The sequence below is a fragment of the Salmo trutta genome, unplaced genomic scaffold (genome assembly GCF_901001165.1).
Source record: "Salmo trutta unplaced genomic scaffold, fSalTru1.1, whole genome shotgun sequence".
NCBI lineage: Eukaryota > Metazoa > Chordata > Actinopteri > Salmoniformes > Salmonidae > Salmo > Salmo trutta.
The window spans coordinates 442627-464594 of record NW_021823258.1 but is presented as its reverse complement, the minus strand read 5'-3'; the positions used below and the strand labels follow the sequence as shown (position 1 = coordinate 464594).

General features: G+C 46.7%; 1 protein-coding gene across 1 annotated transcript in view; it reads right to left on the bottom strand.

Moving 5' to 3' along the window:
- Nucleotides 1-21968, bottom strand: part of LOC115189968 (adiponectin receptor protein 2) — a 79405-nt gene that overhangs the window by 44912 nt on the left and 12525 nt on the right. The window contains exon 2 of the mRNA XM_029748495.1: nucleotides 12118-12491. Within this exon, the coding sequence (XP_029604355.1) occupies nucleotides 12118-12258 (141 nt within the window). The 5' untranslated portion in view covers nucleotides 12259-12491. The remainder of the gene's footprint in view (nucleotides 1-12117; nucleotides 12492-21968) is intronic.

The window sequence follows — 21968 nt, the reverse complement described above, 5'->3', positions numbered from 1 at the left end:
GTCTATAGCACCATCACCAGTTAGGCCTATAGCAATGTCACCAGTTAGGCCTATAGCACCATCACCAGTTAGGCCTATAGCACCATCACCAGTTAGGTCTATAGCACCATCACCAGTTAGGTCTATAGCACCATCACCAGTTAGGTCTATAGCACCATCACCAGTTAGGCCTATAGCACCATCACCAGTTAGGTCTATAGCACCATCACCAGTTAGGCCTATAGCACCATCACCAGTTAGGTCTATAGCACCATCAGCAGTAGAATTGAAGAGTGTCAGTAAGTCAGGCTACTGTTTGTTTTTAGTTCGATGGGAAGAGTATTATTGCGTTAATACTGCTTGTTTTCATCAAAGAGTAGCAGTAGGTTCTTAGGTAAAACAACTGTTTCACTGACATCATCTCCCTTCTTGTTAAAGGGGAAGTTTACCCCACATCAACCCGGCAGGCCCTGCCCATTGCATCACACGGTCTGATTCACACTAACTGCGCTAATCGTACCGATCCTCCACCAAATTTCACAGTGGGCGCGAGACCTGGAGAGTGAGTGTGAAATTTGGTGGAGGATGGGTGATGATCTGGGGGGGGCTTCAGCAAGGCTGGAATCGGGCAGATTTGTCTTTGTGAAGGACGCATGAGTCAAGCCACGTACAAGGTTGTCCTGGAAGAAAACTTGCTTCCTTCTGCTCCGACATATGGGACTCCCAATCACGGCCGGTTGTGATACAGTCTGGATTCGAACCAGGGTGTCTGTAGTGACGCCTCTAGCGCTGAGATGCAGTGCCTTAGACCGCTGCGCCACTCGGGAGCCAAGGTGACATCCTGCCTTTAAAAGGGGCAGCTGAAAATTTGTCTCATCTGTGATATTTTGGTTAAAAGACCATTTTTTATGCAAAAATATAGCAATATACCACATCCCTTCTTAATAGTAATACCTTTATTTTATTAGAAACATTACAACGCATGCTCATCAAGTTGTTTTTTTTTGGTGTGTAATTACGTGAAAAAATATTTTAGCTGGAGTGGCTGGTAGATTTATTATTATTTATTTTTATTTTTTAATCTACCTGCCACAGTGGCTGGTGGACCCAAAACGTTATTTTCAGGTCCTGTTTCCAGGCAGTGGCCGATTCATTGGAAGGACCTCCAACAGGCAGTCCTTTATATTAAAGAGGGCCTAGAGAGACATACAGCCTATAGAAACCAGCCTCCCTCAGTCAGAAAGCTGGGTGATGTTTTAGAGATTGATGCTAGAAACCACACTGAGCAGCGATTGGGTCATTCTGTGATGGAGTGATGCCTAGTAAGCCTGCCACACGGGTGATCAGAAGATCAGTAGGTTTAACACCACTGGGGAAATTCTAATGAACATGTCAGTCAGGAGGATGTGGTTGATAGTGGTGTGGAACAGGCTTCTATGACTCACTCATAATGAATAGAAAAACATGCTGGGAAATGTTGACTTGCAGCTTCCTTCTCACCAATGCAACAATAATACATAAAGCTGCAAGCAGCGGTTCAAGCTAGGTGGTGTTATTCACTTTTGGCAAATGTTGAAGTGAGCTGAGTAGTTGTTATAAGATGGCAAAAGTGTTCGTAGTACCTGAAGAGGTGTATTGATAGTGTTTCACAATGAAACATCACACACAGCCATACATAAAACACACACACAGCCCATAGCACCATCAGGACAAATTGGACAGGTCACCCTAAGATTAGCTACTTCTGTGCTCATTACCATGCTTTTGATGCATTTTGGACTATTTTTTATGATGTTGAATATAGGGTTGCAAAATTCCTCGAACTTTCAATAAATTCCTTTGTTTTCCAGAAATCCTGGTTGGAGGAGTCTGGATATTCTGCTTATTCTCTCCTGATTCTAGAAACCTCCAATCAGGATTTCGGGAAAACCAGAGAATTTATTGAAAGTTCCCCGGAATTTTGCAACCCTAGATGTCAACTTTAAAACGCCTTCTCCAGAACCGATGGACTAATCGGTACCAAATGTGGTATATAGCACCTATAGATGCACATCTTCAAACACACGTTTTATAAGAGCTAAAACAATATGGCCGCAATAAGCCAATGAGCTTGCATGAGTGGTTTTTCCTGTCCAACAGCGCCCCCCATGCGGCCAAACTGAACAATACTTTAGATTAGCTAGACTCATATCCCTTAGCATGTGTGCCAAATTTCATCACTCTGAGTCAAACAGATTGAGATATATAGCGCCACCGTGTGGCCGATCTGAATGTGCTGACATATGTTGAGTGTTGACCGTGTTTGGAAAAAGTTTGGTTCCGATACGAATATCCGTGTCTGATTAGCATTAATGTGCCAGACAACCCCCACATTAATGTTTATTGGTCAGTAGTGACCATGTTGTTTGACATACTAGTCTGCAATATATTGCGTTGAGAGACCTTGGTCCATAGATGCCATAGATCAAGGTACATCCAGATCGGCCCAGTGGTTCCGGACGAGATGTCATTTAAGTGTTATTCACAAAATTCAAAATGGCGGAAAATCCATCATGACGGACCTTATGGGTCCTTGGGGAAAATGTGTTCCTTGTGAGAAGAGGGACCTATGCACTGAATTTCAGGACTCTAGGTCATATGGGGTGAGGGGCGTGACCCTTCCAAGTTAGCCATTTCAATCACATGTTATAGCGCCACCTTGTGGCCAATTGGAATGGCTTGGCACCAGAGAGTGTAGACTACGGGCCTTTACCATGTTTCACCCTCTTCGGCCTTACCATCTCACGGGAATTTGAATGTTAACTTTCTTCGCAAGAAGAAGCGGTATAATAATGAACGCCAACAAATACAACAGGGTTTGCCCAGCTTCACTGGCTTGAACCCTTAATAAAAGATAAGAACACCAACATAGTAAATGTCTCAGCAGAATAGAATAAACATCTCTCCAAGATCAGATGTCTAACCACATAGTGGGGTGTAGAACTCTGCTGTTTCATCTAGCCTTTCATATGTGATAAGACTGGAGGAGAGAGGAAGGAGAGGAGGATTAGCTGGCGACAGAGAGCTGCTAACGTGAGGTGTGGTTTCCTCCCTCCATCTATTATGCAGAGATGAAATGTAATTCTGAGTATTTTTTCATCTCACTCTTACTGAGATTATAAAGACAGTCAATTGACAGTCTTCCTCATGGCGCTGACTGAATAAGAGATGGGAGGTGAAGAGTCTTCCTCATGGTGCTGACTGGATAAGAGATGGGAGGTGGAGAGTCTTCCTCATGGCGCCGACTGAATAAGAGATGGGAGGTGGAGAGTCTTCCTCATGGCGCTGACTGAATAAGAGATGGGAGGTGGAGAGTCTTCCTCATGGCGCTGACTGAATAAGAGATGGGAGGTGGAGAGTCTTCCTCATGGCGCTGACTGAATAAGAGATGGGAGGTGAAGAGTCTTCCTCATGGCGCTGACTGAATAAGAGATGGGAGGTGGAGAGTCTTCCTCATGGCGCTGACTGAATAAGAGATGGGAGGTGGAGAGTCTTCCTCATGGCGCTGACTGAATAAGAGATGGGAGGTGAAGAGTCTTCCACATGGCGCTGACTGAATAAGAGATGGGAGGTGGAGAGTCTTCCTCATGGTGCCGACTGAATAAGAGATGGGAGGTGGAGAGTCTTCCTCATGGCGCTGACTGGATAAGAGATGGGAGGTGGAGAGTCTTCCTCATGGCGCTGACTGGATAAGAGATGGGAGGTGGAGAGAATTGAGGTTTTAACTTCCACTTATTTCCTGTATGTTAAAATACTGTGTATTTAAGTAGACTAACTAGTGTAATAATGCCATCATCCAGGTTCCAGTTGATGATCGGGCTGACGATCAGGCTTGACGATCAGGGTTGACGATCAGGGTGACCGGGAAAGTGACTCTTTCTAGAATGACCATGTCATACTTGTTCCTTTCTCTATGATTGGACTGGTGTTACAATGTCTTCATCACAGTTCTAGTAGATGACAGTCTAGATGGGGAAAGTCACTCTCTCTGACTCAAGTCACTATTTCTAGTGAGACCAGTTCCTTTTATGACTGGTCTCAGAATCACCAACTTTTAAGCCTGGAGACAACTGAGACATGGATTGTGTGTTTGTGCATTTCAGAGGGTGAATGGGCAAGACAAAATATTTAAGTGCCTTTGAACAGGGTATGGTAGTAGGTGTCAGGCGGTTTGGTTTGAGTGTGTCAAGAACTGCAACGGTGCAGGGTTTTTTCATGCTCCACAGTTTTCAGTGTGTATCAAGAATGGTCCACCACTCAAAGGACATCCAACCAACTTGACAACTGTGGGAAGCATTGGAGTCAACATGGGCCATCATTCCTGTGGAACACTTTCCACACCTTGTACAGTCTATGCCCCAACGATTGAGGCTGTTCTGAGGGCAAAAGGGGGTGAAACTCAATATTAGGAAGGTGTTCCTAATGTTTTGTAAACTCAGTGTAGGGTGTCACCTGTCAACCATTGACACAGCCATCCACACAACAACCTAACAAGAGAAGTTAAGAAGCTTGATACTGTTCACTACGGAACTATAGAATGAAAATAGAAAGCTGAGAATGTCTAGAATGTTCTGAGAATGTGATCGCTTGTGGATTAAAATAAGAACTTGTTTGTTAACGTGACACTTGGAATGAACCTTAACCCAGTTCTGTTGTGTGATCCAGCCAGCCTGACAGACTTCAGCCTGACAGACAACAGTCAGACACATTACTGTCTGACTGTTGCTACATAGAACGCCACCTTTAAACTGGGATGGCTGCATAGAAAATATGTTGACTTACAGTTGAAGTCGGAAGTTTACATACACAATTCCTGACATTTAATCCTAGTAAAAATTCCCTGTTTTAGGTCAGTTAGGATCACCACTTTATTTTAAGAATGTGAAATGTCAGAATAATAGGAGAGAATTAATCATTTCAGCTTTTATTTCTTTCATCACATTCCCAGTGGGTCAGAAGATTACATACACTCAATTAGTATTTGGTAGCATTGCCTTTAATTGATTAACTTGGGTCAAACATTTTGGGTAGCCTTCCACAATAAGTTGGGTGAATTTTGGCCCATTCCTCCTGACAGAGCTGGTGTAACTGAGTCAGGTTTGTAGGCCTCCTTGCTCGAACACACTTTTTCAGTTCTGCCCACAAATTTTCTATAGGATTGAGGTCAGGGCTTTGTGATGGCCACTCCAATACCTTGACTTTGTTGTCCTTAAGCCATTTTGCCACAACTTTGGAAGTATGCTTGGGGTCGTTGTCCATTTGGAAGACCCATTTGCGACCAAGCTTTTAACTTCCTGACTGATATCTTGAGATGTTGCTTCAATATATCCACATACTTTTCCTCCCTCATGATGCCATCTATTTTGTGAAGTGCACCAGTCCCTCCTGAAGCAAAGCACCCCCACAACATGATGCTGCCACCCCCGTGTTTCACGGTTGGGATGGTGTTCTTCGGCTTGCAAGCCTCTCCCTTTTTCCTCCAAACATAACAATGATCATTGTGGCCAAACAGTTCTATTTTTGTTTCATCAGACCAGAGGACATTCCTCCAAAATGTACAATCTTTGTCCCCATGTGCAGTTGCAAAACGTAGTCTGGCTTTTTTATGGAGGTTTTGGAGCAGGGGCTTCTTCCTTGCTGAGTGGCCTTTCAGGTTATGTCGATATAGGACTTGTTTTACTGTGGATATAGATACTTTTGTACCCGTTTCCACCAGCGTCTTCACAAGGTCCTTTGCAGTTGTTCTGGGATTGATTAGCACTTTTCGCACCAAGGTACGTTCATCTCTAGGAGACCGAACGCGTCTCCTTCCTGAGCGGTATGATGGCTGCGTGGTCCCATGGTGTTTATACTTGCGTACTATTGTTTGTACAGATGAACGTGGTACTTTCAGGCATTTGGAAATTGCTGGATGAACCAGACTTGAACGAGAATTTTTTTCTGAGGTCTTGGCTGATTTCTTTTGATTTTCCCATGATGTCAAGCAAAGAGGCACTGAGTTTGAAGGTAGGCCTTGAAATACATCCACAGGTACACCTCCAATTGACACAAATTATGTCAATTAGCCTATCAGAAGCTTCTAAAGCCATGACATCATTTTCTGGAATTTTCCAAGCTGTTTAACTTTAGGATAGGGGGCAGTATCCTGAATTCCGGATGACTGACGTGCCCAAAGTAAACTGCCTGTTACTCAGGCCCAGAAGCTAGGATATGCATATAATTGGCATTGGATAGGAAGCACTCTGAAGTTTCTAAAACTGTTAAAATAATGTCTGTGAGTATAACAGAACTGATATGGCAGGCAAAAACCCGAGGAGAATCAATCAGGGGGAGAATTTTTTTTTAGGTCACAGGCCATTTCAATGTAAGCCTATGGAATATTCAAAATAATTCCTCCCAGATTGCAGTTCCTATGGCTTCCACTAGATGTGAACAGTCTTTAGAAAGGGTTTCAGGCTTGTTTTTTGAAAAACGAACAAGTTGTTGTAGTTTTTCCAAGGTGTCTCATTAGAAAAGTAGTCCTGTTGCGCGCGTGAATGAGGTGCGCGCTCTTCGTTATTTATCTTCCCTATTGAACATACTATTCTCCATCTTAAATTGTATGGTTTATTTAGATAGAGTACCTGAGGATTAATTAGAAACATCGTTTGACTTGTTTGGACAAAATTTACTGGTAACTTTTTGGATTCATTTGTATGCATGTTGAACGAGTGGATTACTGAATCAAGCGCGCCAACTAAACGGACATTTTTGGTATATAAAGAAGGACTTTATCGAACAAAACGACCATTTGTTGTGTAGCTGGGACCCTTGGGATTGCAAACAGAGGAAGATCTTGAAAAGGTAAGTGATTTATTTTATCGCTATTTGGGATTCTGCAATTTCACCGGATGTTGTCGTGGTGGGACGCTAGAGGTTAAAGGCACGGTCAGCTTAGTGTATGTAAACTTCTGACCCACCGGAATTGTGATAGATTATTTCACTTATAATTCACTGTCTGTAAACAAGTGTTGGAAAAATTACTTGTGTCAGGCACAAAGTAGATGTCCTAACCGACTTGCCAAAACTATAGTTTATTAACAAGAAATTTGTGGAGTGGTTGAAAAACAAGTTTTAATGACTCCAACCAAAGTGTATGTAAACTTCCGACTTCAACTGTATGAAAAATATATGGAAGTGGGACTTATGGTGATGATCGCCTGTAGTCCTGGTCTTAGATCAGGTATTCCCAACCAGGGGTACACACAATGCCGTCGGGGGTACACCAAATATAAATGTGATTCACATGTAAAAAAGTTAAAAAATTAAATTCTTCACATTTTCAAACAAAAATATTTTCCAACGGGGCTACACATTTGGGAGAGGTTTTTCTCTCGCCTGAGTGGCCTCGTTTCACTGCCAAAAATAAAATTAAACCATCTAGGTGTTTAGCACAACACAATGTCAAATACAGCTGGCCTAGTCAATTAATTAACATCCAATCACACTAACCGTTACCCTCTCACGGGAATTCCACTACCAGTCTGAATGTAACCAAACGTAGCTGCTGCTTATGTTGGTATCTGTACTGATGGTGCGAAAGCCATGACAGAGAGACATAGTGGAGTGGTAATGCAACAGTTGCTCCCGACGTCACTTGGGTCCACTGCAGCATCCACCGAGAGGCTCTTGCTGCCAAATGAATGTCTGACAGCTTGAAAGACGTTTTGGACACTACAGTGAAAATGGTTAACTTTGTTAAAGCAAGGCCCCTGAACTCTCGTGTATTTTCTGCATTATGCAATGATATGGGCAGCGACCATGTAACGCTTTTACAACATACAGAAGTGTGCTGGTTATCAAGGGGAAAAGTATTGACACTTTTTTTTAAATTTAGAGACGAGCTTAAAGTTCTCTTTACTGACCATCATTTTCACTTGTCTGACCGCTTGCATGATGACGAGTTTCTCGTACACGACTGGCCTTTTTGGGTGATGTTTTTTCCCTCACCTGAATGATCTGAATCTAGGATTACAGGGACTCTCTGCAACTATATTCAATGTGCGGAACAAAATTGAAGCCATGATTAAGAAGTTGGACCTCTTCTTTGTCTGCATTAACAAGGACAACACACAGATCTTTCCATCATTGTATGATTTGTGTGCAAATGAACTCAAGCTTACGGACAACGTCTAATGTGATATAGTGAAGCACCTGAGTGAGTTGGGTGCGCAATTACACAGGTACTTTCCCGAAACGGATGACACAAACAACTGGATTCGTTATCCCTTTCATGCCCTGCCTCCAATCCACCTAACAATATCTGAACAAGAGAGCCTCACCGAAATCGCAACAAGCAGTTCTGTGAAAATGTCATTTAAAATCAGAAGCCATTGCCAGATTTCTGGATTGGGCTGCGCTCAGAGTATCCTGCCTGGGCAAATCGCACTGTTAAGACACGGATGCCCTTTGCAACCACGTACCTATGTGAGAGTGGATTCTTAGCCCTCACGAGCATGAAAACTAAATACAGGCACAGACTGTGTGGAAAATTATTTAAAAACTGAGACACTCTCCAATACAACATCACAGAGTTATGTGTATCCTTTCAAGCAAAACCCTTCTCATTAAACTGTGGTGAGTTATTCACAATTTTCAATGAACAAATACGGTTTTATATGTAAGATTGTTAAATAAAGAGCAAAATTATTGATTATTATTTGTTCCCTGGTCCTATAAGAGCTCTTTGTCTCTTCCCACGAGCCGGGTTGTGACAAAAACTCACTCATTCTTATGTTTAATAAATGTATCGTATCGTATAGCATGTGTGGGGCAGGCTTACAATGATGGCAAAAAAAAACATTTGAGAGTACGCTGACCCTGGTGCTAGAGGGGGTACGCAGCTGGAGGTTGAATGTTTGAAGGGGTACGCTGACCCTGGTGCTAGTGGGGGTACGCAGCTGGAGGTAGAACATTTGAAGGGGTACGGGACTATAAAAAGTTTGGCAACCACTGTCTTAGAAAAACAAATAGGCTATACTCTGCTTGAAGTCTACTTGACAAAAACACCTTGGGCCAACTGTTGGCATGAGGGGCCAACTGTTGGCATGAGGGGCCAACTGTTGGCATGAGGGGCCAACTGTTGGCATGAGGGGCCAACTGTTGGCATGAGGGGCCAACTGTTGGCATGAGGGGCCAACTGTTGGCATGAGGGACCTAGTTTCCAGGTATGGTGACACCACTGCTACAGTAGCTCTGATGAGACCTGTTAAGGAGGCAGTGGGCTGTCATTACCACTGTGATGACAGAGGTAATGACACCCAGCCCTATACCCAAGCATATGGCCCAGGCCCTACAGCCCAGGCCCTACAGCCCAGGCCCTATAGCCCAGGCCCTATAGCCCAGGCCCTACAGCCCAGGCCCTACAGCCCAGGCCCTACAGCCCAGGCCCTATAGCCCAGGCCCAGACTGTTTAAATCATCCAAAGCCAAACAATATTTTTGATAATGGGCCTTCCACCTATCAGCCCAGACCACACAGCGGCATCCAGGACCAACCAGGGAGAGCAACATGGCAGGCTGCTCTCCTCTCCTGAATATCAACAGCATCACCATCAATAGCGGCTGTATCGGGTTACCAGGCATCACAGGCCTGGCTTTACATGAAAGACTACACGCAGATCAGAAGCCAGGGATTAACGCTGTGTGTGTGGTGGGGGAGTGTGTGTGTGTGTGTGCGTGTGTGTGGTGGGGGAGTGTGTGTGAGTGAGTGAGTGTGTGGGAGTGTGTGCACGCGTGCGGGGGAGTGTATGTGTGTGCGCGCGCGTGTGTGTGTGTGTGTGTGTGTGTGTGTGTGTGTGTGTGTGTGTGTGTGTGTGTGTGTGTGTGTGTGTGTGTGTGTGTGTGTGTGTGTCTCTGTGTGGGGGAGTGTGTGTGTGTTCACTATTGACCAAAACAGGTGCAGAAGACAAGGAAACAACCAGTAGTCTGAACAGGAAATCCAACCATGTCAGTTCATCCGCTCCAGTTAGACCTGACCTCTGGTCATCCGCTCCAGTTAGACCTGACCTCTGGTCATCCGCTCCAGTTAGACCTGACCTCTGGTCATCCGCTACAGTTAGACCTGACCTCTGTTCATCCGCTACAGTTAGACCTGACCTCTGTACATCCGCTACAGTTAGACCTGACCTCTGTTCATCCGCTACAGTTAGACCTGACCTCTGTACATCCGCTACAGTTAGACCTGACCTCTGTACATCCGCTACAGTTAGACCTGACCTCTGGTCATCCGCTCCAGTTAGACCTGACCTCTGTTCATCCGCTCCAGTTAGACCTGACCTCTGTTCATCCGCTCCAGTTAGACCTGACCTCTGTTCATCCGCTCCAGTTAGACCTGACCTCTGTTCATCCGCTACAGTTAGACCTGACCTCTGTTCATCCGCTACAGTTAGACCTGACCTCTGTTCATCCGCTACAGTTAGACCTGACCTCTGTACATCCGCTACAGTTAGACCTGACCTCTGTTCATCCGCTACAGTTAGACCTGACCTCTGTACATCCGCTACAGTTAGACCTGACCTCTGGTCATCCGCTACAGTTAGACCTGACCTCTGGTCATCCGCTACAGTTAGACCTGACCTCTGGTCATCCGCTACAGTTAGACCTGACCTCTGGTCATCCGCTACAGTTAGACCTGACCTCTGGTCATCCGCTACAGTTAGACCTGACCTCTGTTCATCCGCTACAGTTAGACCTGACCTCTGTTCATCCGCTACAGTTAGACCTGACCTCTGTTCATCCGCTACAGTTAGACCTGACCTCAGATCATCTCCAAGGAAGGCAGTAAAGCACACTTCTGCCATTCCACTGACTGAGGCCCCAGCAGGCCAGGAAGGCTCACTTTCAGGGTGTTTCTCTTCAACTCAGGTCTACGTGACTGGAGAGCATGTGTTGTGACTGGATGGGACAGCACTGCTGGGGCGACCACCACATTCCTGTTAGGTCTATGTAGCAGTGGGTTTCTCTATTTCATCTGTGTTCCTTGGAAACATCCTGCCGCTCCACATGTTTGACCTAGCTAGCTCACGTCACCCAACTAGTCAAGGGCTTGAGCATTGGGCTAGTTGACTAGTGGTGTAACAAATAGGGATCTCCCACTCCCAGAGGAACAGGCGGGGAATACTGATATAGTGCATCCCTCCTGGCCAGGCCAGAGAATCTGCTGCCTGTATTCAGCACTCTGAGAAACACTGACTTACAGTGTATTTCTCCTGGCCAGGCCAGCTTGACTGCCTGTATTCAGCACTCTGAGAAACACTGACTTACAGTGTATTTCTCCTGGCCAGGCCAGCTTGACTGCCTGTATTCAGCACTCTGAGAAACACTGACTTACAGTGCATTTCTCCTGGCCAGCTTGACTGCCTGTATTCAGCACTCTGTGCTGCAGCAGTCTCACAAACTAGCAGCAGCAGAACAGACACAGATCATTAAACCATTGTGTTGTCACATGCCTCAGGGGGGCAGGCTAGCTTCTCTCTCCCTCCCGGGCAGGCTAGCTTCTCTCTCCCGGGCAGGCTAGCTTCTCTCTCCCGGGCAGGCTAGCTTCTCTCTCCTGGGCTTAAATGAAAGCAATAGTACACCAAAGACAGACTGCCTGCTCGGCTCTTTGAATCTCACACACACAGTTAGTCACACACTTGGATTTATCCGTTTATCTGTGCTTTGATATGAAACCCCCCCCTAGAGCAAGAATATGCCTGTTGTGAGAATGGTCTAGTATAGATCTTTACTGAAGTCCTCTTCATTAGTGAAGTACAATACTGACGTCACAGCAGCACAGTGAGAGAGGCAGGAGATGAGATGGAGATGAGATGGAGATGAGGAGCACTGAGCTCTCATGCTGAGTGGATCATTATCTAGCTCTGCCAGCTAAATCTTATTTATCCCTCACAGAGAGCTGTGGTGTCGCTGAATGGGATACGGTTATTGTGAGGAGTGTCTGTGCGATAGGAAGTAGCTTTATTGTTGAGTGTGTGCGTGTGTGTGTGTGTGTGTGACAGTGCATTCACTCAGCCGTACCAGTGGGTATCATCAACCCAGATATTCTAAAAGCCTCACTCACCCTCAGAGTCACCCCATTGTGCGTGTGCCCGTCTGAGATGACATCATCATCCTCCTCCTGCTGCTCTCTAGGATCCATCTGCTCCTTAGTGGTGCCATCAGCATCTGTAGCAGCGGTACCACAGCCTCTATACCTCAACATGAAGCCCGGGCCCTCGGCCCCTGAGGGCCTCTGCTGCGGCTCCAGCTCCCCTCCTCCTCCGGCTCCCTCCAGCTTGGCTGCTGGCCTGATACTCCCCCGCTGACCGCTGTGGACTGACCGGCCTGGCTGGACTGGTAGAGGGTCCTCCTCCAGCTAGACGGGTAACTGGGTCCTGGTGGTGGGGGTCGGATTGTGGGCCAGAAAGGGTGGGGGTCGGTAGACTGGTAAGGAGCCTAAAGGGGGAGAGGGAGGAGACAGGAAGGGATGGAGGGAGAGAGGAAAATAGTTATTATTTTGAATATCTTGTTATGAATTGTTTGTATTTGCCAGTATTAGGGCGGTAACCAGATGAGTGGTGTAGCACGCAGCGGGGGAGGGGCCCCCAAAATATATATTCATATGGTATTAAAATGATTCTGTTGGCATGTCCAAATACCCCTGTATATGGTCTATAGGATATATGGCCCAAGCCAAGCCAGTATGTCTACATTTACATTTTAGTCATTTAGCAGACGCTCTTATCCAGAGCGACTTACAGTAGTGAATGCATACATTTCATACATTTTTTTTTTTTTTTCTGTGCTGGCCCCCCGTGGGAATCGAACCCACAACCCTGGTGTTGCAAACACCATGCTCTACCAACTGAGCTACAGGGAAGGCTGAAAACACAGTGGACATTCATTGATATACTAAGATTTAGACCCGGACAGAGAATTACAAGTCAACGTTGCACACTTGTGAAATGTCAGTCTGCACAGGCACAGTCTGCAGTCAAATGGTCACAATTAAAAATGGTCAATCACACAGTCTGGTTGGGTGTCATGCTGGGTAGCTTAGCAACTTGCAATGCCAAGGACATGGAGAGTAACCCAAGAGTCCACACAAAGAAAATACTTATCTCTGGCTGCAAGCACTGAAAATCTCTCCTCTCTCTCTACACCTCTCACTCTCCCCTCTCTCTACACCTCTCACTCTCCCCTCTCCAAACCACCACCCCCCCCCCCCCCCCATGAGGCAACAAAGACCTGTCATCTCCAGGACAGTAAGGTGTTGCTGTATGAACCTACAGAGACTCCTGTCATCTCCAGGACAGTAAGGTGTTGCTGTATGAACCTACAGAGACTCCTGTCATCTCCAGGACAGTAAGATGCTGTATTGAAGATTCTAGAAACTTACCACCTCACAAACCCTCCAGCTGGAGTCTGGACAGAGAAGAGCTTGTTCAATAGTTTATAGCTCCATGTTCTACAGAGCTATGGGGACCTAAAACATATTCCATATTACTCCCTTTACAGACTACAAGCCTAGACTATACCCACACTGATGCCAAGTCAAGGTGAACATGCCTGAAGCACATTCTAACTCCCCCTCTCTTCTCTCTGGCAGCACACAACGACATGGTCCATGGAATTCTATGGTGGATGGGGACAGGGAGAGAACTGCAGTGCAGAACCACTGTATGGAGCGCCTGCTGTGAGCGTGACCTGCATACCCTCTGAACGGCCATATACCATTATGTGCTTACACACCAGCAGTTGCAGGACACGTGCAAGCACACAATGTACACACACACACACAGTGCAGCTTGGCCCGTTCACTAATCCCTGGAAAGACCTTGCAGTCAGTCACACACCAGTTGTGACCTCCCCTGAAAGCTCCCCTGCGGCTAGCATGGGGGGGATCCGTACTGCACTCGTACTAAAACACATTGACACACTAAAAACACTCTGCTCTCACATCAGACGAGGGCCAGTCGTAGCGTGCAGGGGAATGCATCTACATACATCAGTTGGCTGGAAGAAGATCGTGTAAAGACATCAGACGAGGACCAGTCGTAGCGTGCAGGGGAATGCATCTACATACATCAGTTGGCTGGAAGAAGATGGTGTAAAGACATCAGACGAGGGCCAGTCGTAGCGTGCAGGGGAATGCATCTACATAAATCAGTTGGCTGGAAGAAGATGGTGTAAAGACATCAGACGAGGGCCAGTCGTAGCGTGCAGGGGAATGCATCTACATAAATCAGTTGGCTGGAAGAAGATCGTGTAAAGACATCAGACGAGGACCAGTCGTAGCGTGCAGGGGAATGCATCTACATACATCAGTTGGCTAGAAGAAGATCCTGTAAAGACATCAGACGAGGGCCAGTCGTAGCGTGCAGGGGAATGCAGCTACATACATCAGTTGGCTGGAAGAAGATCGTGTAAAGACATCAGACGAGGACCAGTCGTAGCGTGCAGGGGAATGCATCTACAGAAGAAGATCGTGTAAAGAAAAAAAGGAAAGAGCGAAGCATGGAAGACAATAACAGAGAGAAGGGGGCGGGGTTAAAAACACTGCTTGTTTTGACTTCTGGAAGATAGAGGACATTGGTAAGTACATAGCCTGGTCCCAGATCTGACAGTATAGGAACTGGCTAGTCCGTACACACAGTCAGACCTGGAGACCAGGCTAGTCCGTACACACAGTCAGACCTGGAGACCAGGCTAGTCCGTACACACAGTCAGACCTGGAGACCAGGCTAGTCCGTACACACAGTCAGACCTGGAGACCAGGCTAGTCCGTACACACAGTCAGACCTGGAGACCAGGCTAGTCAGTACACACAGTCAGACCTGGAGACCAGGCTAGTCAGTACACACAATCAGAAAAACAACATCCTGCGATTGATTCCACTTCCCATCATGCATTTCCTTCAAATTATACAGCATAGTTTGGACAACATCCAAGCCCTCCGCTAGGGAACAACAAGCCGGGGACAGGAAGATGTTTTAGAGGGAGGAGGAAAATTATTTTTATTTTTTTTTTGTACCGAAACATCCTGTGTTCATCACAGCTGGTGGGAATTCTTCTTTAATAGGGTATGACTTTACTCACATAAAAACTGTGAATGGAGACGTGTTTAGTGAGAAAGATTTCACATTTCTACATGGGGGAGAAAACTGCCCATGGACACATAGGATGGCCGAAATGAGATATTTTTTGTAATGCATGTTCTATATAAATGAGCGTATGGTCGAGGCCTGTGTGATCCAGACCATTTGGGATGCCCCCAGAACAGATGGGAACTGGCAGGAAAACAGACCATCTAACAGGCACCGAGACAAGTCACTTTGTTCTACTGAAGCTTGATAGGAACAGATTGTGTGTGTGTGTGTGTGTGTGTGTAAATGTCTCCAGTCTGATGAAATGCATACAGCTGCATACAGAATTAACCGGCCAATCGAGACCCTTTCGCACCAATTCCCCAGAATGAGAAAATACACACCATGAAATAGACTACATATCACGCTTGTTGACTTTTAAAACTTTCAGCACATCTAAAACCGATACAATATTGGGTCAATATTTGTATTCGAAAGAACAGTGTTTTCAAGACCAATATTTTGTAGATGGGGCATATTACAAATGTATCAGGTTTTGAGCTTGGCGACACAGACATACAGGAGGAAAGGAAACAGGAAGCAGAGTGTGGAGAAAGTCCCTGGAGGACAACACCGCCGTTTCTTACAGACAAAAGAGAAGAATATGCAAATCTCTCAAGACTGAGTGGGTCTACCCAGTCGCTCATTACACACACACACTAAATAATGTGTTCAATTTCCTCTGCATCATCAGCTGTGGGACCCTGGAGGTCCTAGCTAACTAGAGGAGTTGTGCTGTCCTGAAACACATCAGTACTGTCACAGCAGCTGTAGGGCCGGCTTTGCAGGCTGTAGGGCCGGCTTTGCAGGCTGTAGGGCCGGCTTTGCAGGCTGTAGGGCCGGCTTTGCAGGCTGTAGGGCCGGCTTTGCAGGCTGTAGGGCCGGCTTTGCTGGCTGTAGGGCCGGCTGTAGGGCCGGCTTTGCAGGCTGTAGGGCCAGCTGTAGGGCCGGCTGTAGGGCCGGCTTTGCAGGCTGTAGGGCCAGGTGTAGAGCCGGCTTTGCTGGCTGTAGGGCCGGCTGTAGGGCCGGCTTTGCTGGCTGTAGAACTAGCTACATCCCACTGTGCTGTGCTCCAGAAGAGATGTGCTCATTTGGCGCACACACACACTCAACTCAGTATACAGAGGGAGTTGGATCTGGAACCAATCAACTCTCAGTATACAGAGCGAGTTGGATCTGGAACCAATCAACTCTCAGTATACAGAGCGAGTTGGATCTGGAACCAATCAACTCTCAGTATACAGAGCGAGTTGGATCTGGAACCAATCAACTCTCAGTATACAGAGGGAGTTGGATCTGGAACCAATCAACTCTCAGTATACAGAGCGAGTTGGATCTGGAACCAATCAACTCTCAGTATACAGAGCGAGTTGGATCTGGAACAAATAAAGTATCAATCTAATGTATCACTGTTCCAGCTGTCAACAGACACCTTCAGCCTCCACCACTGGGCTACACTGAGTTTCATCAGAGCCAAATCTTTCCCAGTTTAAACCCATGATAGAGAAACCCCAGGCATCATCTCTGTATTAGCTTGGCTATTCTATTCAATAGCAGAATAGGCCTTGTTCGGGAGAGAGGGGGGTGAGTGGAGAGAAGGGGGAGAGGAGGGCAGCTCATAACTGGAGAGGACACCATGCCTGGCACCCTATTCTCTATTCAGTGCACTAGTTTAGATCAGAGCCCTATGGGCCCGGAAGTGTATTATAAAGGGAATAGGGTGCAATTTGGGACGAATCACACACTGACCCAGGGAACCCAGCTCCCCTGAACTAGATACCACTGACCCAGGGAACCCAGCTCCCCTGAACTAGATACCACTGGCCCAGGGAACCCAGCTCCCCTGAACTAGATACCAATGGCCCAGGGAACCCAGCTCCCCTGAACTAGATACCACTGGCCCAGGGAACCCAGCTCCCCTGAACTAGATACCACTGGCCCAGAGAACCCAGCTCCCCTGAACTAGATACCACTGGCCCAGGGAACCCAGCTCCCCTGAACTAGATACCACTGGCCCAGGGAACCCAGCTCCCCTGAACTAGATACCACTGGCCCAGGGAACCCAGCTCCCCTGAACTAGATACCACTGGCCCAGGGAACCCAGCTCCCCTGAACTAGATACCACTGGCCCAGGGAACCCAGCTCCCTGAACTAGACACCACTGGCCCAGGGAACCCAGCTCCCCTGAACTAGACACCACTGGCCCAGAGAACCCAGCTCCCCTGAACTAGATACCACTGGCCCAGGGAACCCAGCTCCCCTGAACTAGATACCACTGGCCCAGGGAACCCAGCTCCCCTGAACTAGATACCACTGGCCCAGAGAACCCAGCTCCCCTGAACTAGATACCACTGGCCCAGAGAACCCAGCTCCCCTGAACTAGATACCACTGGCCCAGGGAACCCAGCTCCCCTGAACTAGATACCACTGGCCCAGGGAACCCAGCTCCCCTGAACTAGATACCACTGGCCCAGGGAACCCAGCTCCCCTGAACTAGATACCACTGGCCCAGGGAACCCAGCTCCCCTGAACTAGATACCACTGGCCCAGGGAACCCAGCTCCCCTGAACTAGATACCACTGGCCCAGGGAACCCAGCTCCCTGAACTAGATACCACTGGCCCAGGGAACCCAGCTCCCCTGAACTAGATACCACTGGCCCAGGGAACCCAGCTCCCCTGAACTAGATACCACTGGCCCAGGGAACCCAGCTCCCCTGAACTAGATACCACTGGCCCAGAGAACCCAGCTCCCCTGAACTAGATACCACTGGCCCAGGGAACCCAGCTCCCCTGAACTAGATACCACTGGCCCAGAGAACCCAGCTCCCCTGAACTAGATACCACTGGCCCAGGGAACCCAGCTCCCCTGAACTAGATACCACTGGTCCAGGGAACCCAGCACCCCTGAACTAGATACCACTGGCCCAGAGAACCCAGCTCCCCTGAACTAGATACCACTGGTCCAGGGAACCCAGCTCCCCTGAAATAGATACCACTGGTCCAGGGAACCCAGCTCCCCTGAACTAGATACCACTGACCCAGGGAACCCAGCTCCCTGAACTAGATACCACTGGCCCAGAGAACCCAGCTCCCCTGAACTAGACACCACTGGCCCAGGTGTTCAGAGTGGCCTAGCGTCCTGTTCGTCCCCCAACACTTGTTCCTGTTTTCTAAATGTTATGCGCATGAGCTACACAAAATCTGTTCCCTGATATTCACACAACTACTAATACAACTACACACTGTTCCCTGATATTCACACAGCTCCTAATACAACTACACACTGTTCCCTGATATTCACACAGCTACTCAATACAACTACACACTGTTCCCTGATATTCACACAGCTACTAATACAACTACACACTGTTCCCTGATATTCACACAGCTACTAATACAACTACACACTGTTCCCTGATATTCACACAGCTCCTCAATACAACTACACACTGTTCCCCGATATTCACACAGCTACTAATAAAACTACACACTGTTCCCTGATATTCACACAGCTACTAATACAACTACACACTGTTCCCTGATATTCACACAGCTCCTCAATACAACTACACACTGTTCCCCGATATTCACACAGCTACTAATAAAACTACACACTGTTCCCTGATATTCACACAGCTACTAATACAACTACACACAGCTCCTCAATACAACTACACACTGTTCCCTGATATTCACACAGCTCCTCAATACAACTACACACTGTTCCCTGATATTCACACAGCTCCTCAATACAACTACACACTGTTCCCTGATATTCACACAGCTCCTAATACAACTACACACTGTTCCCTGATATTCACACAGCTACACACTGTTCCCTGATATTCACACAGCTCCTAATACAACTACACACTGTTCCCCGATATTCACACAGCTCCTAATACAACTACACACTGTTCCCTGATATTCACACAGCTACACACTGTTCCCCGATATTCACACAGCTACTAATACAACTACACACTGTTCCCTGATATTCACACAGCTACTAATACAACTACACACTGTTCCCTGATATTCACACAGCTCCTCAATACAACTACACACTGTTCCCTGATATTCACACAGCTCCTCAATACAACTACACACTGTTCCCTGATATTCACACAGCTCCTCAATACAACTACACACTGTTCCCTGATATTCACACAGCTCCTAATACAACTACACACTGTTCCCTGATATTCACACAGCTACTCAATACAACTACACACTGTTCCCCGATATTCACACAGCTACTAATACAACTACACACTGTTCCCTGATATTCACACAGCTCCTCAATACAACTACACACTGTTCCCTGATATTCACACAGCTCCTCAATACAACTACACACTGTTCCCTGATATTCACACAGCTCCTCAATACAACTACACACTGTTCCCTGATATTCACACAGCTCCTAATACAACTACACACTGTTCCCTGATATTCACACAGCTACACACTGTTCCCTGATATTCACACAGCTCCTAATACAACTACACACTGTTCCCTGATATTCACACAGCTACTCAATACAACTACACACTGTTCCCCGATATTCACACAGCTCCTAATACAACTATACACTGTTCCCTGATATTCACACAGCTACACACTGTTTCCTGATATTCACACAGCTCCTAATACAACTACACACTGTTCCCTGATATTCACACAGCTACTAATACAACTACACACTGTTCCCTGATATTCACACAGCTCCTCAATACAACTACACACTGTTCCCCGATATTCACACAGCTACTAATACAACTACACACTGTTCCCTGATATTCACACAGCTACTAATACAACTACACACTGTTCCCTGATATTCACACAGCTACACACTGTTCCCTGATATTCACACAGCTACTCAATACAACTACACACTGTTCCCCGATATTCACACAGCTCCTAATACAACTACACACTGTTCCCTGATATTCACACAGCTCCTAATACAACTACACACTGTTCCCTGATATTCACACAGCTACTCATACAACTACACACTGTTCCCCGATATTCACACAGCTACTAATACAACTACACACTGTTCCCTGATATTCACACAGCTCCTCAATACAACTACACACTGTTCCCTGATATTCACACAGCTACTCAATACAACTACACACTGTTCCCTGATATTCACACAGCTCCTAATACAACTACACACTGTTCCCTGATATTCACACAGCTCCTAATACAACTACACACTGTTCCCTGATATTCACACAGCTCCTAATACAACTACACACTGTTCCCTGATATTCACACAGCTCCTAATACAACTACACACTGTTCCCTGATATTCACACAGCTCCTCAATACAACTACACACTGTTCCCTGATATTCACACAGCTCCTCAATACAACTACACACTGTTCCCTGATATTCACACAGCTCCTCAATACAACTACACACTGTTCCCTGATATTCACACAGCTCCTCAATACAACTACACACTGTGCCCTGATATTCACACAGCTCCTAATACAACTACACACTGTGCCCTGATATTCACACAGCTACTCATACAACTACACACTGTTCCCTGATATTCACACAGCTACTCAATACAACTACACACTGTTCCCTGATATTCACACAGCTCCTAATACAACTACACACTGTTCCCTGATATTCACACAGCTCCTAATACAACTACACACTGTTCCCTGATATTCACACAGCTCCTAATACAACTACACACTGTTCCCCGATATTCACACAGCTCCTAATACAACTACACACTGTTCCCCGATATTCACACAGCTCCTCAATACAACTACACACTGTTCCCTGATATTCACACAGCTCCTCAATACAACTACACACTGTTCCCTGATATTCACACAGCTACTAATACAACACATTGAATTAACTACACCTTGTTCACTATAATAGAATAGTTCATTTTCCTTTCTTCCTGGGCCAATCAGACGTGTCTAAACCGACTGTCAAGTTACCAGGTTGACTGAACAACATTGTCATCAAACCAATAATTAGTGTGCCAGGATTAGTTTAAAAACAGCCCGCGACATGGGCTTTTCCTCTCTGGCACTGCTGCGTGACAGCAAACTTACAGAGCCAATCAGACTGGCCTTGTGCTCTTGGTTATACCAGGGATGAAATTATATCCAATGCATGAACTTTGCTCTGCTCCAATGAGTCAAATGTAACATCAGAAGACCCATCAGGGACTGAACCCTCCCTCTCCATCACAGCTAAACTATATTTAAAACTGATGGGGAAATAGATACACAGGAAGTGCTGACTGAGAGGCAGAGGTTTGTGGGTAGTGTGGTCCAGAGACAGCTGACAGAGAGAAGCAGGTGAGTGATGGCTGGAAGGAGACGCAGCCGACAGAGAGAAGCAGGCGAGTGATGGCTGGAAGGAGATGCAGCTGTCAGAGAGAAGCAGGTGAGTGATGGCTGGAAGGAGACGCAGCCGACAGAGAGAAGCAGGCGAGTGATGGCTGGAAGGAGACGCAGCCGACAGAGAGAAGCAGGCGAGTGATGGCTGGAAGGAGACGCAGCCGACAGAGAGAAGCAGGCGAGTGATGGCTGGAAGGAGACGCAGCCGACAGAGAGAAGCAGGCGAGTGATGGCTGGAAGGAGACGCAGCCGACAGAGAGAAGCAGGCGAGTGATGGCTGGAAGGAGACGCAGCCGACAGAGAGAAGCAGGCGAGTGATGGCTGGAAGGAGACGCAGCCGACAGAGAGAAGCAGGCGAGTGATGGCTGGAAGGAGACGCAGCTGACAGAGAGA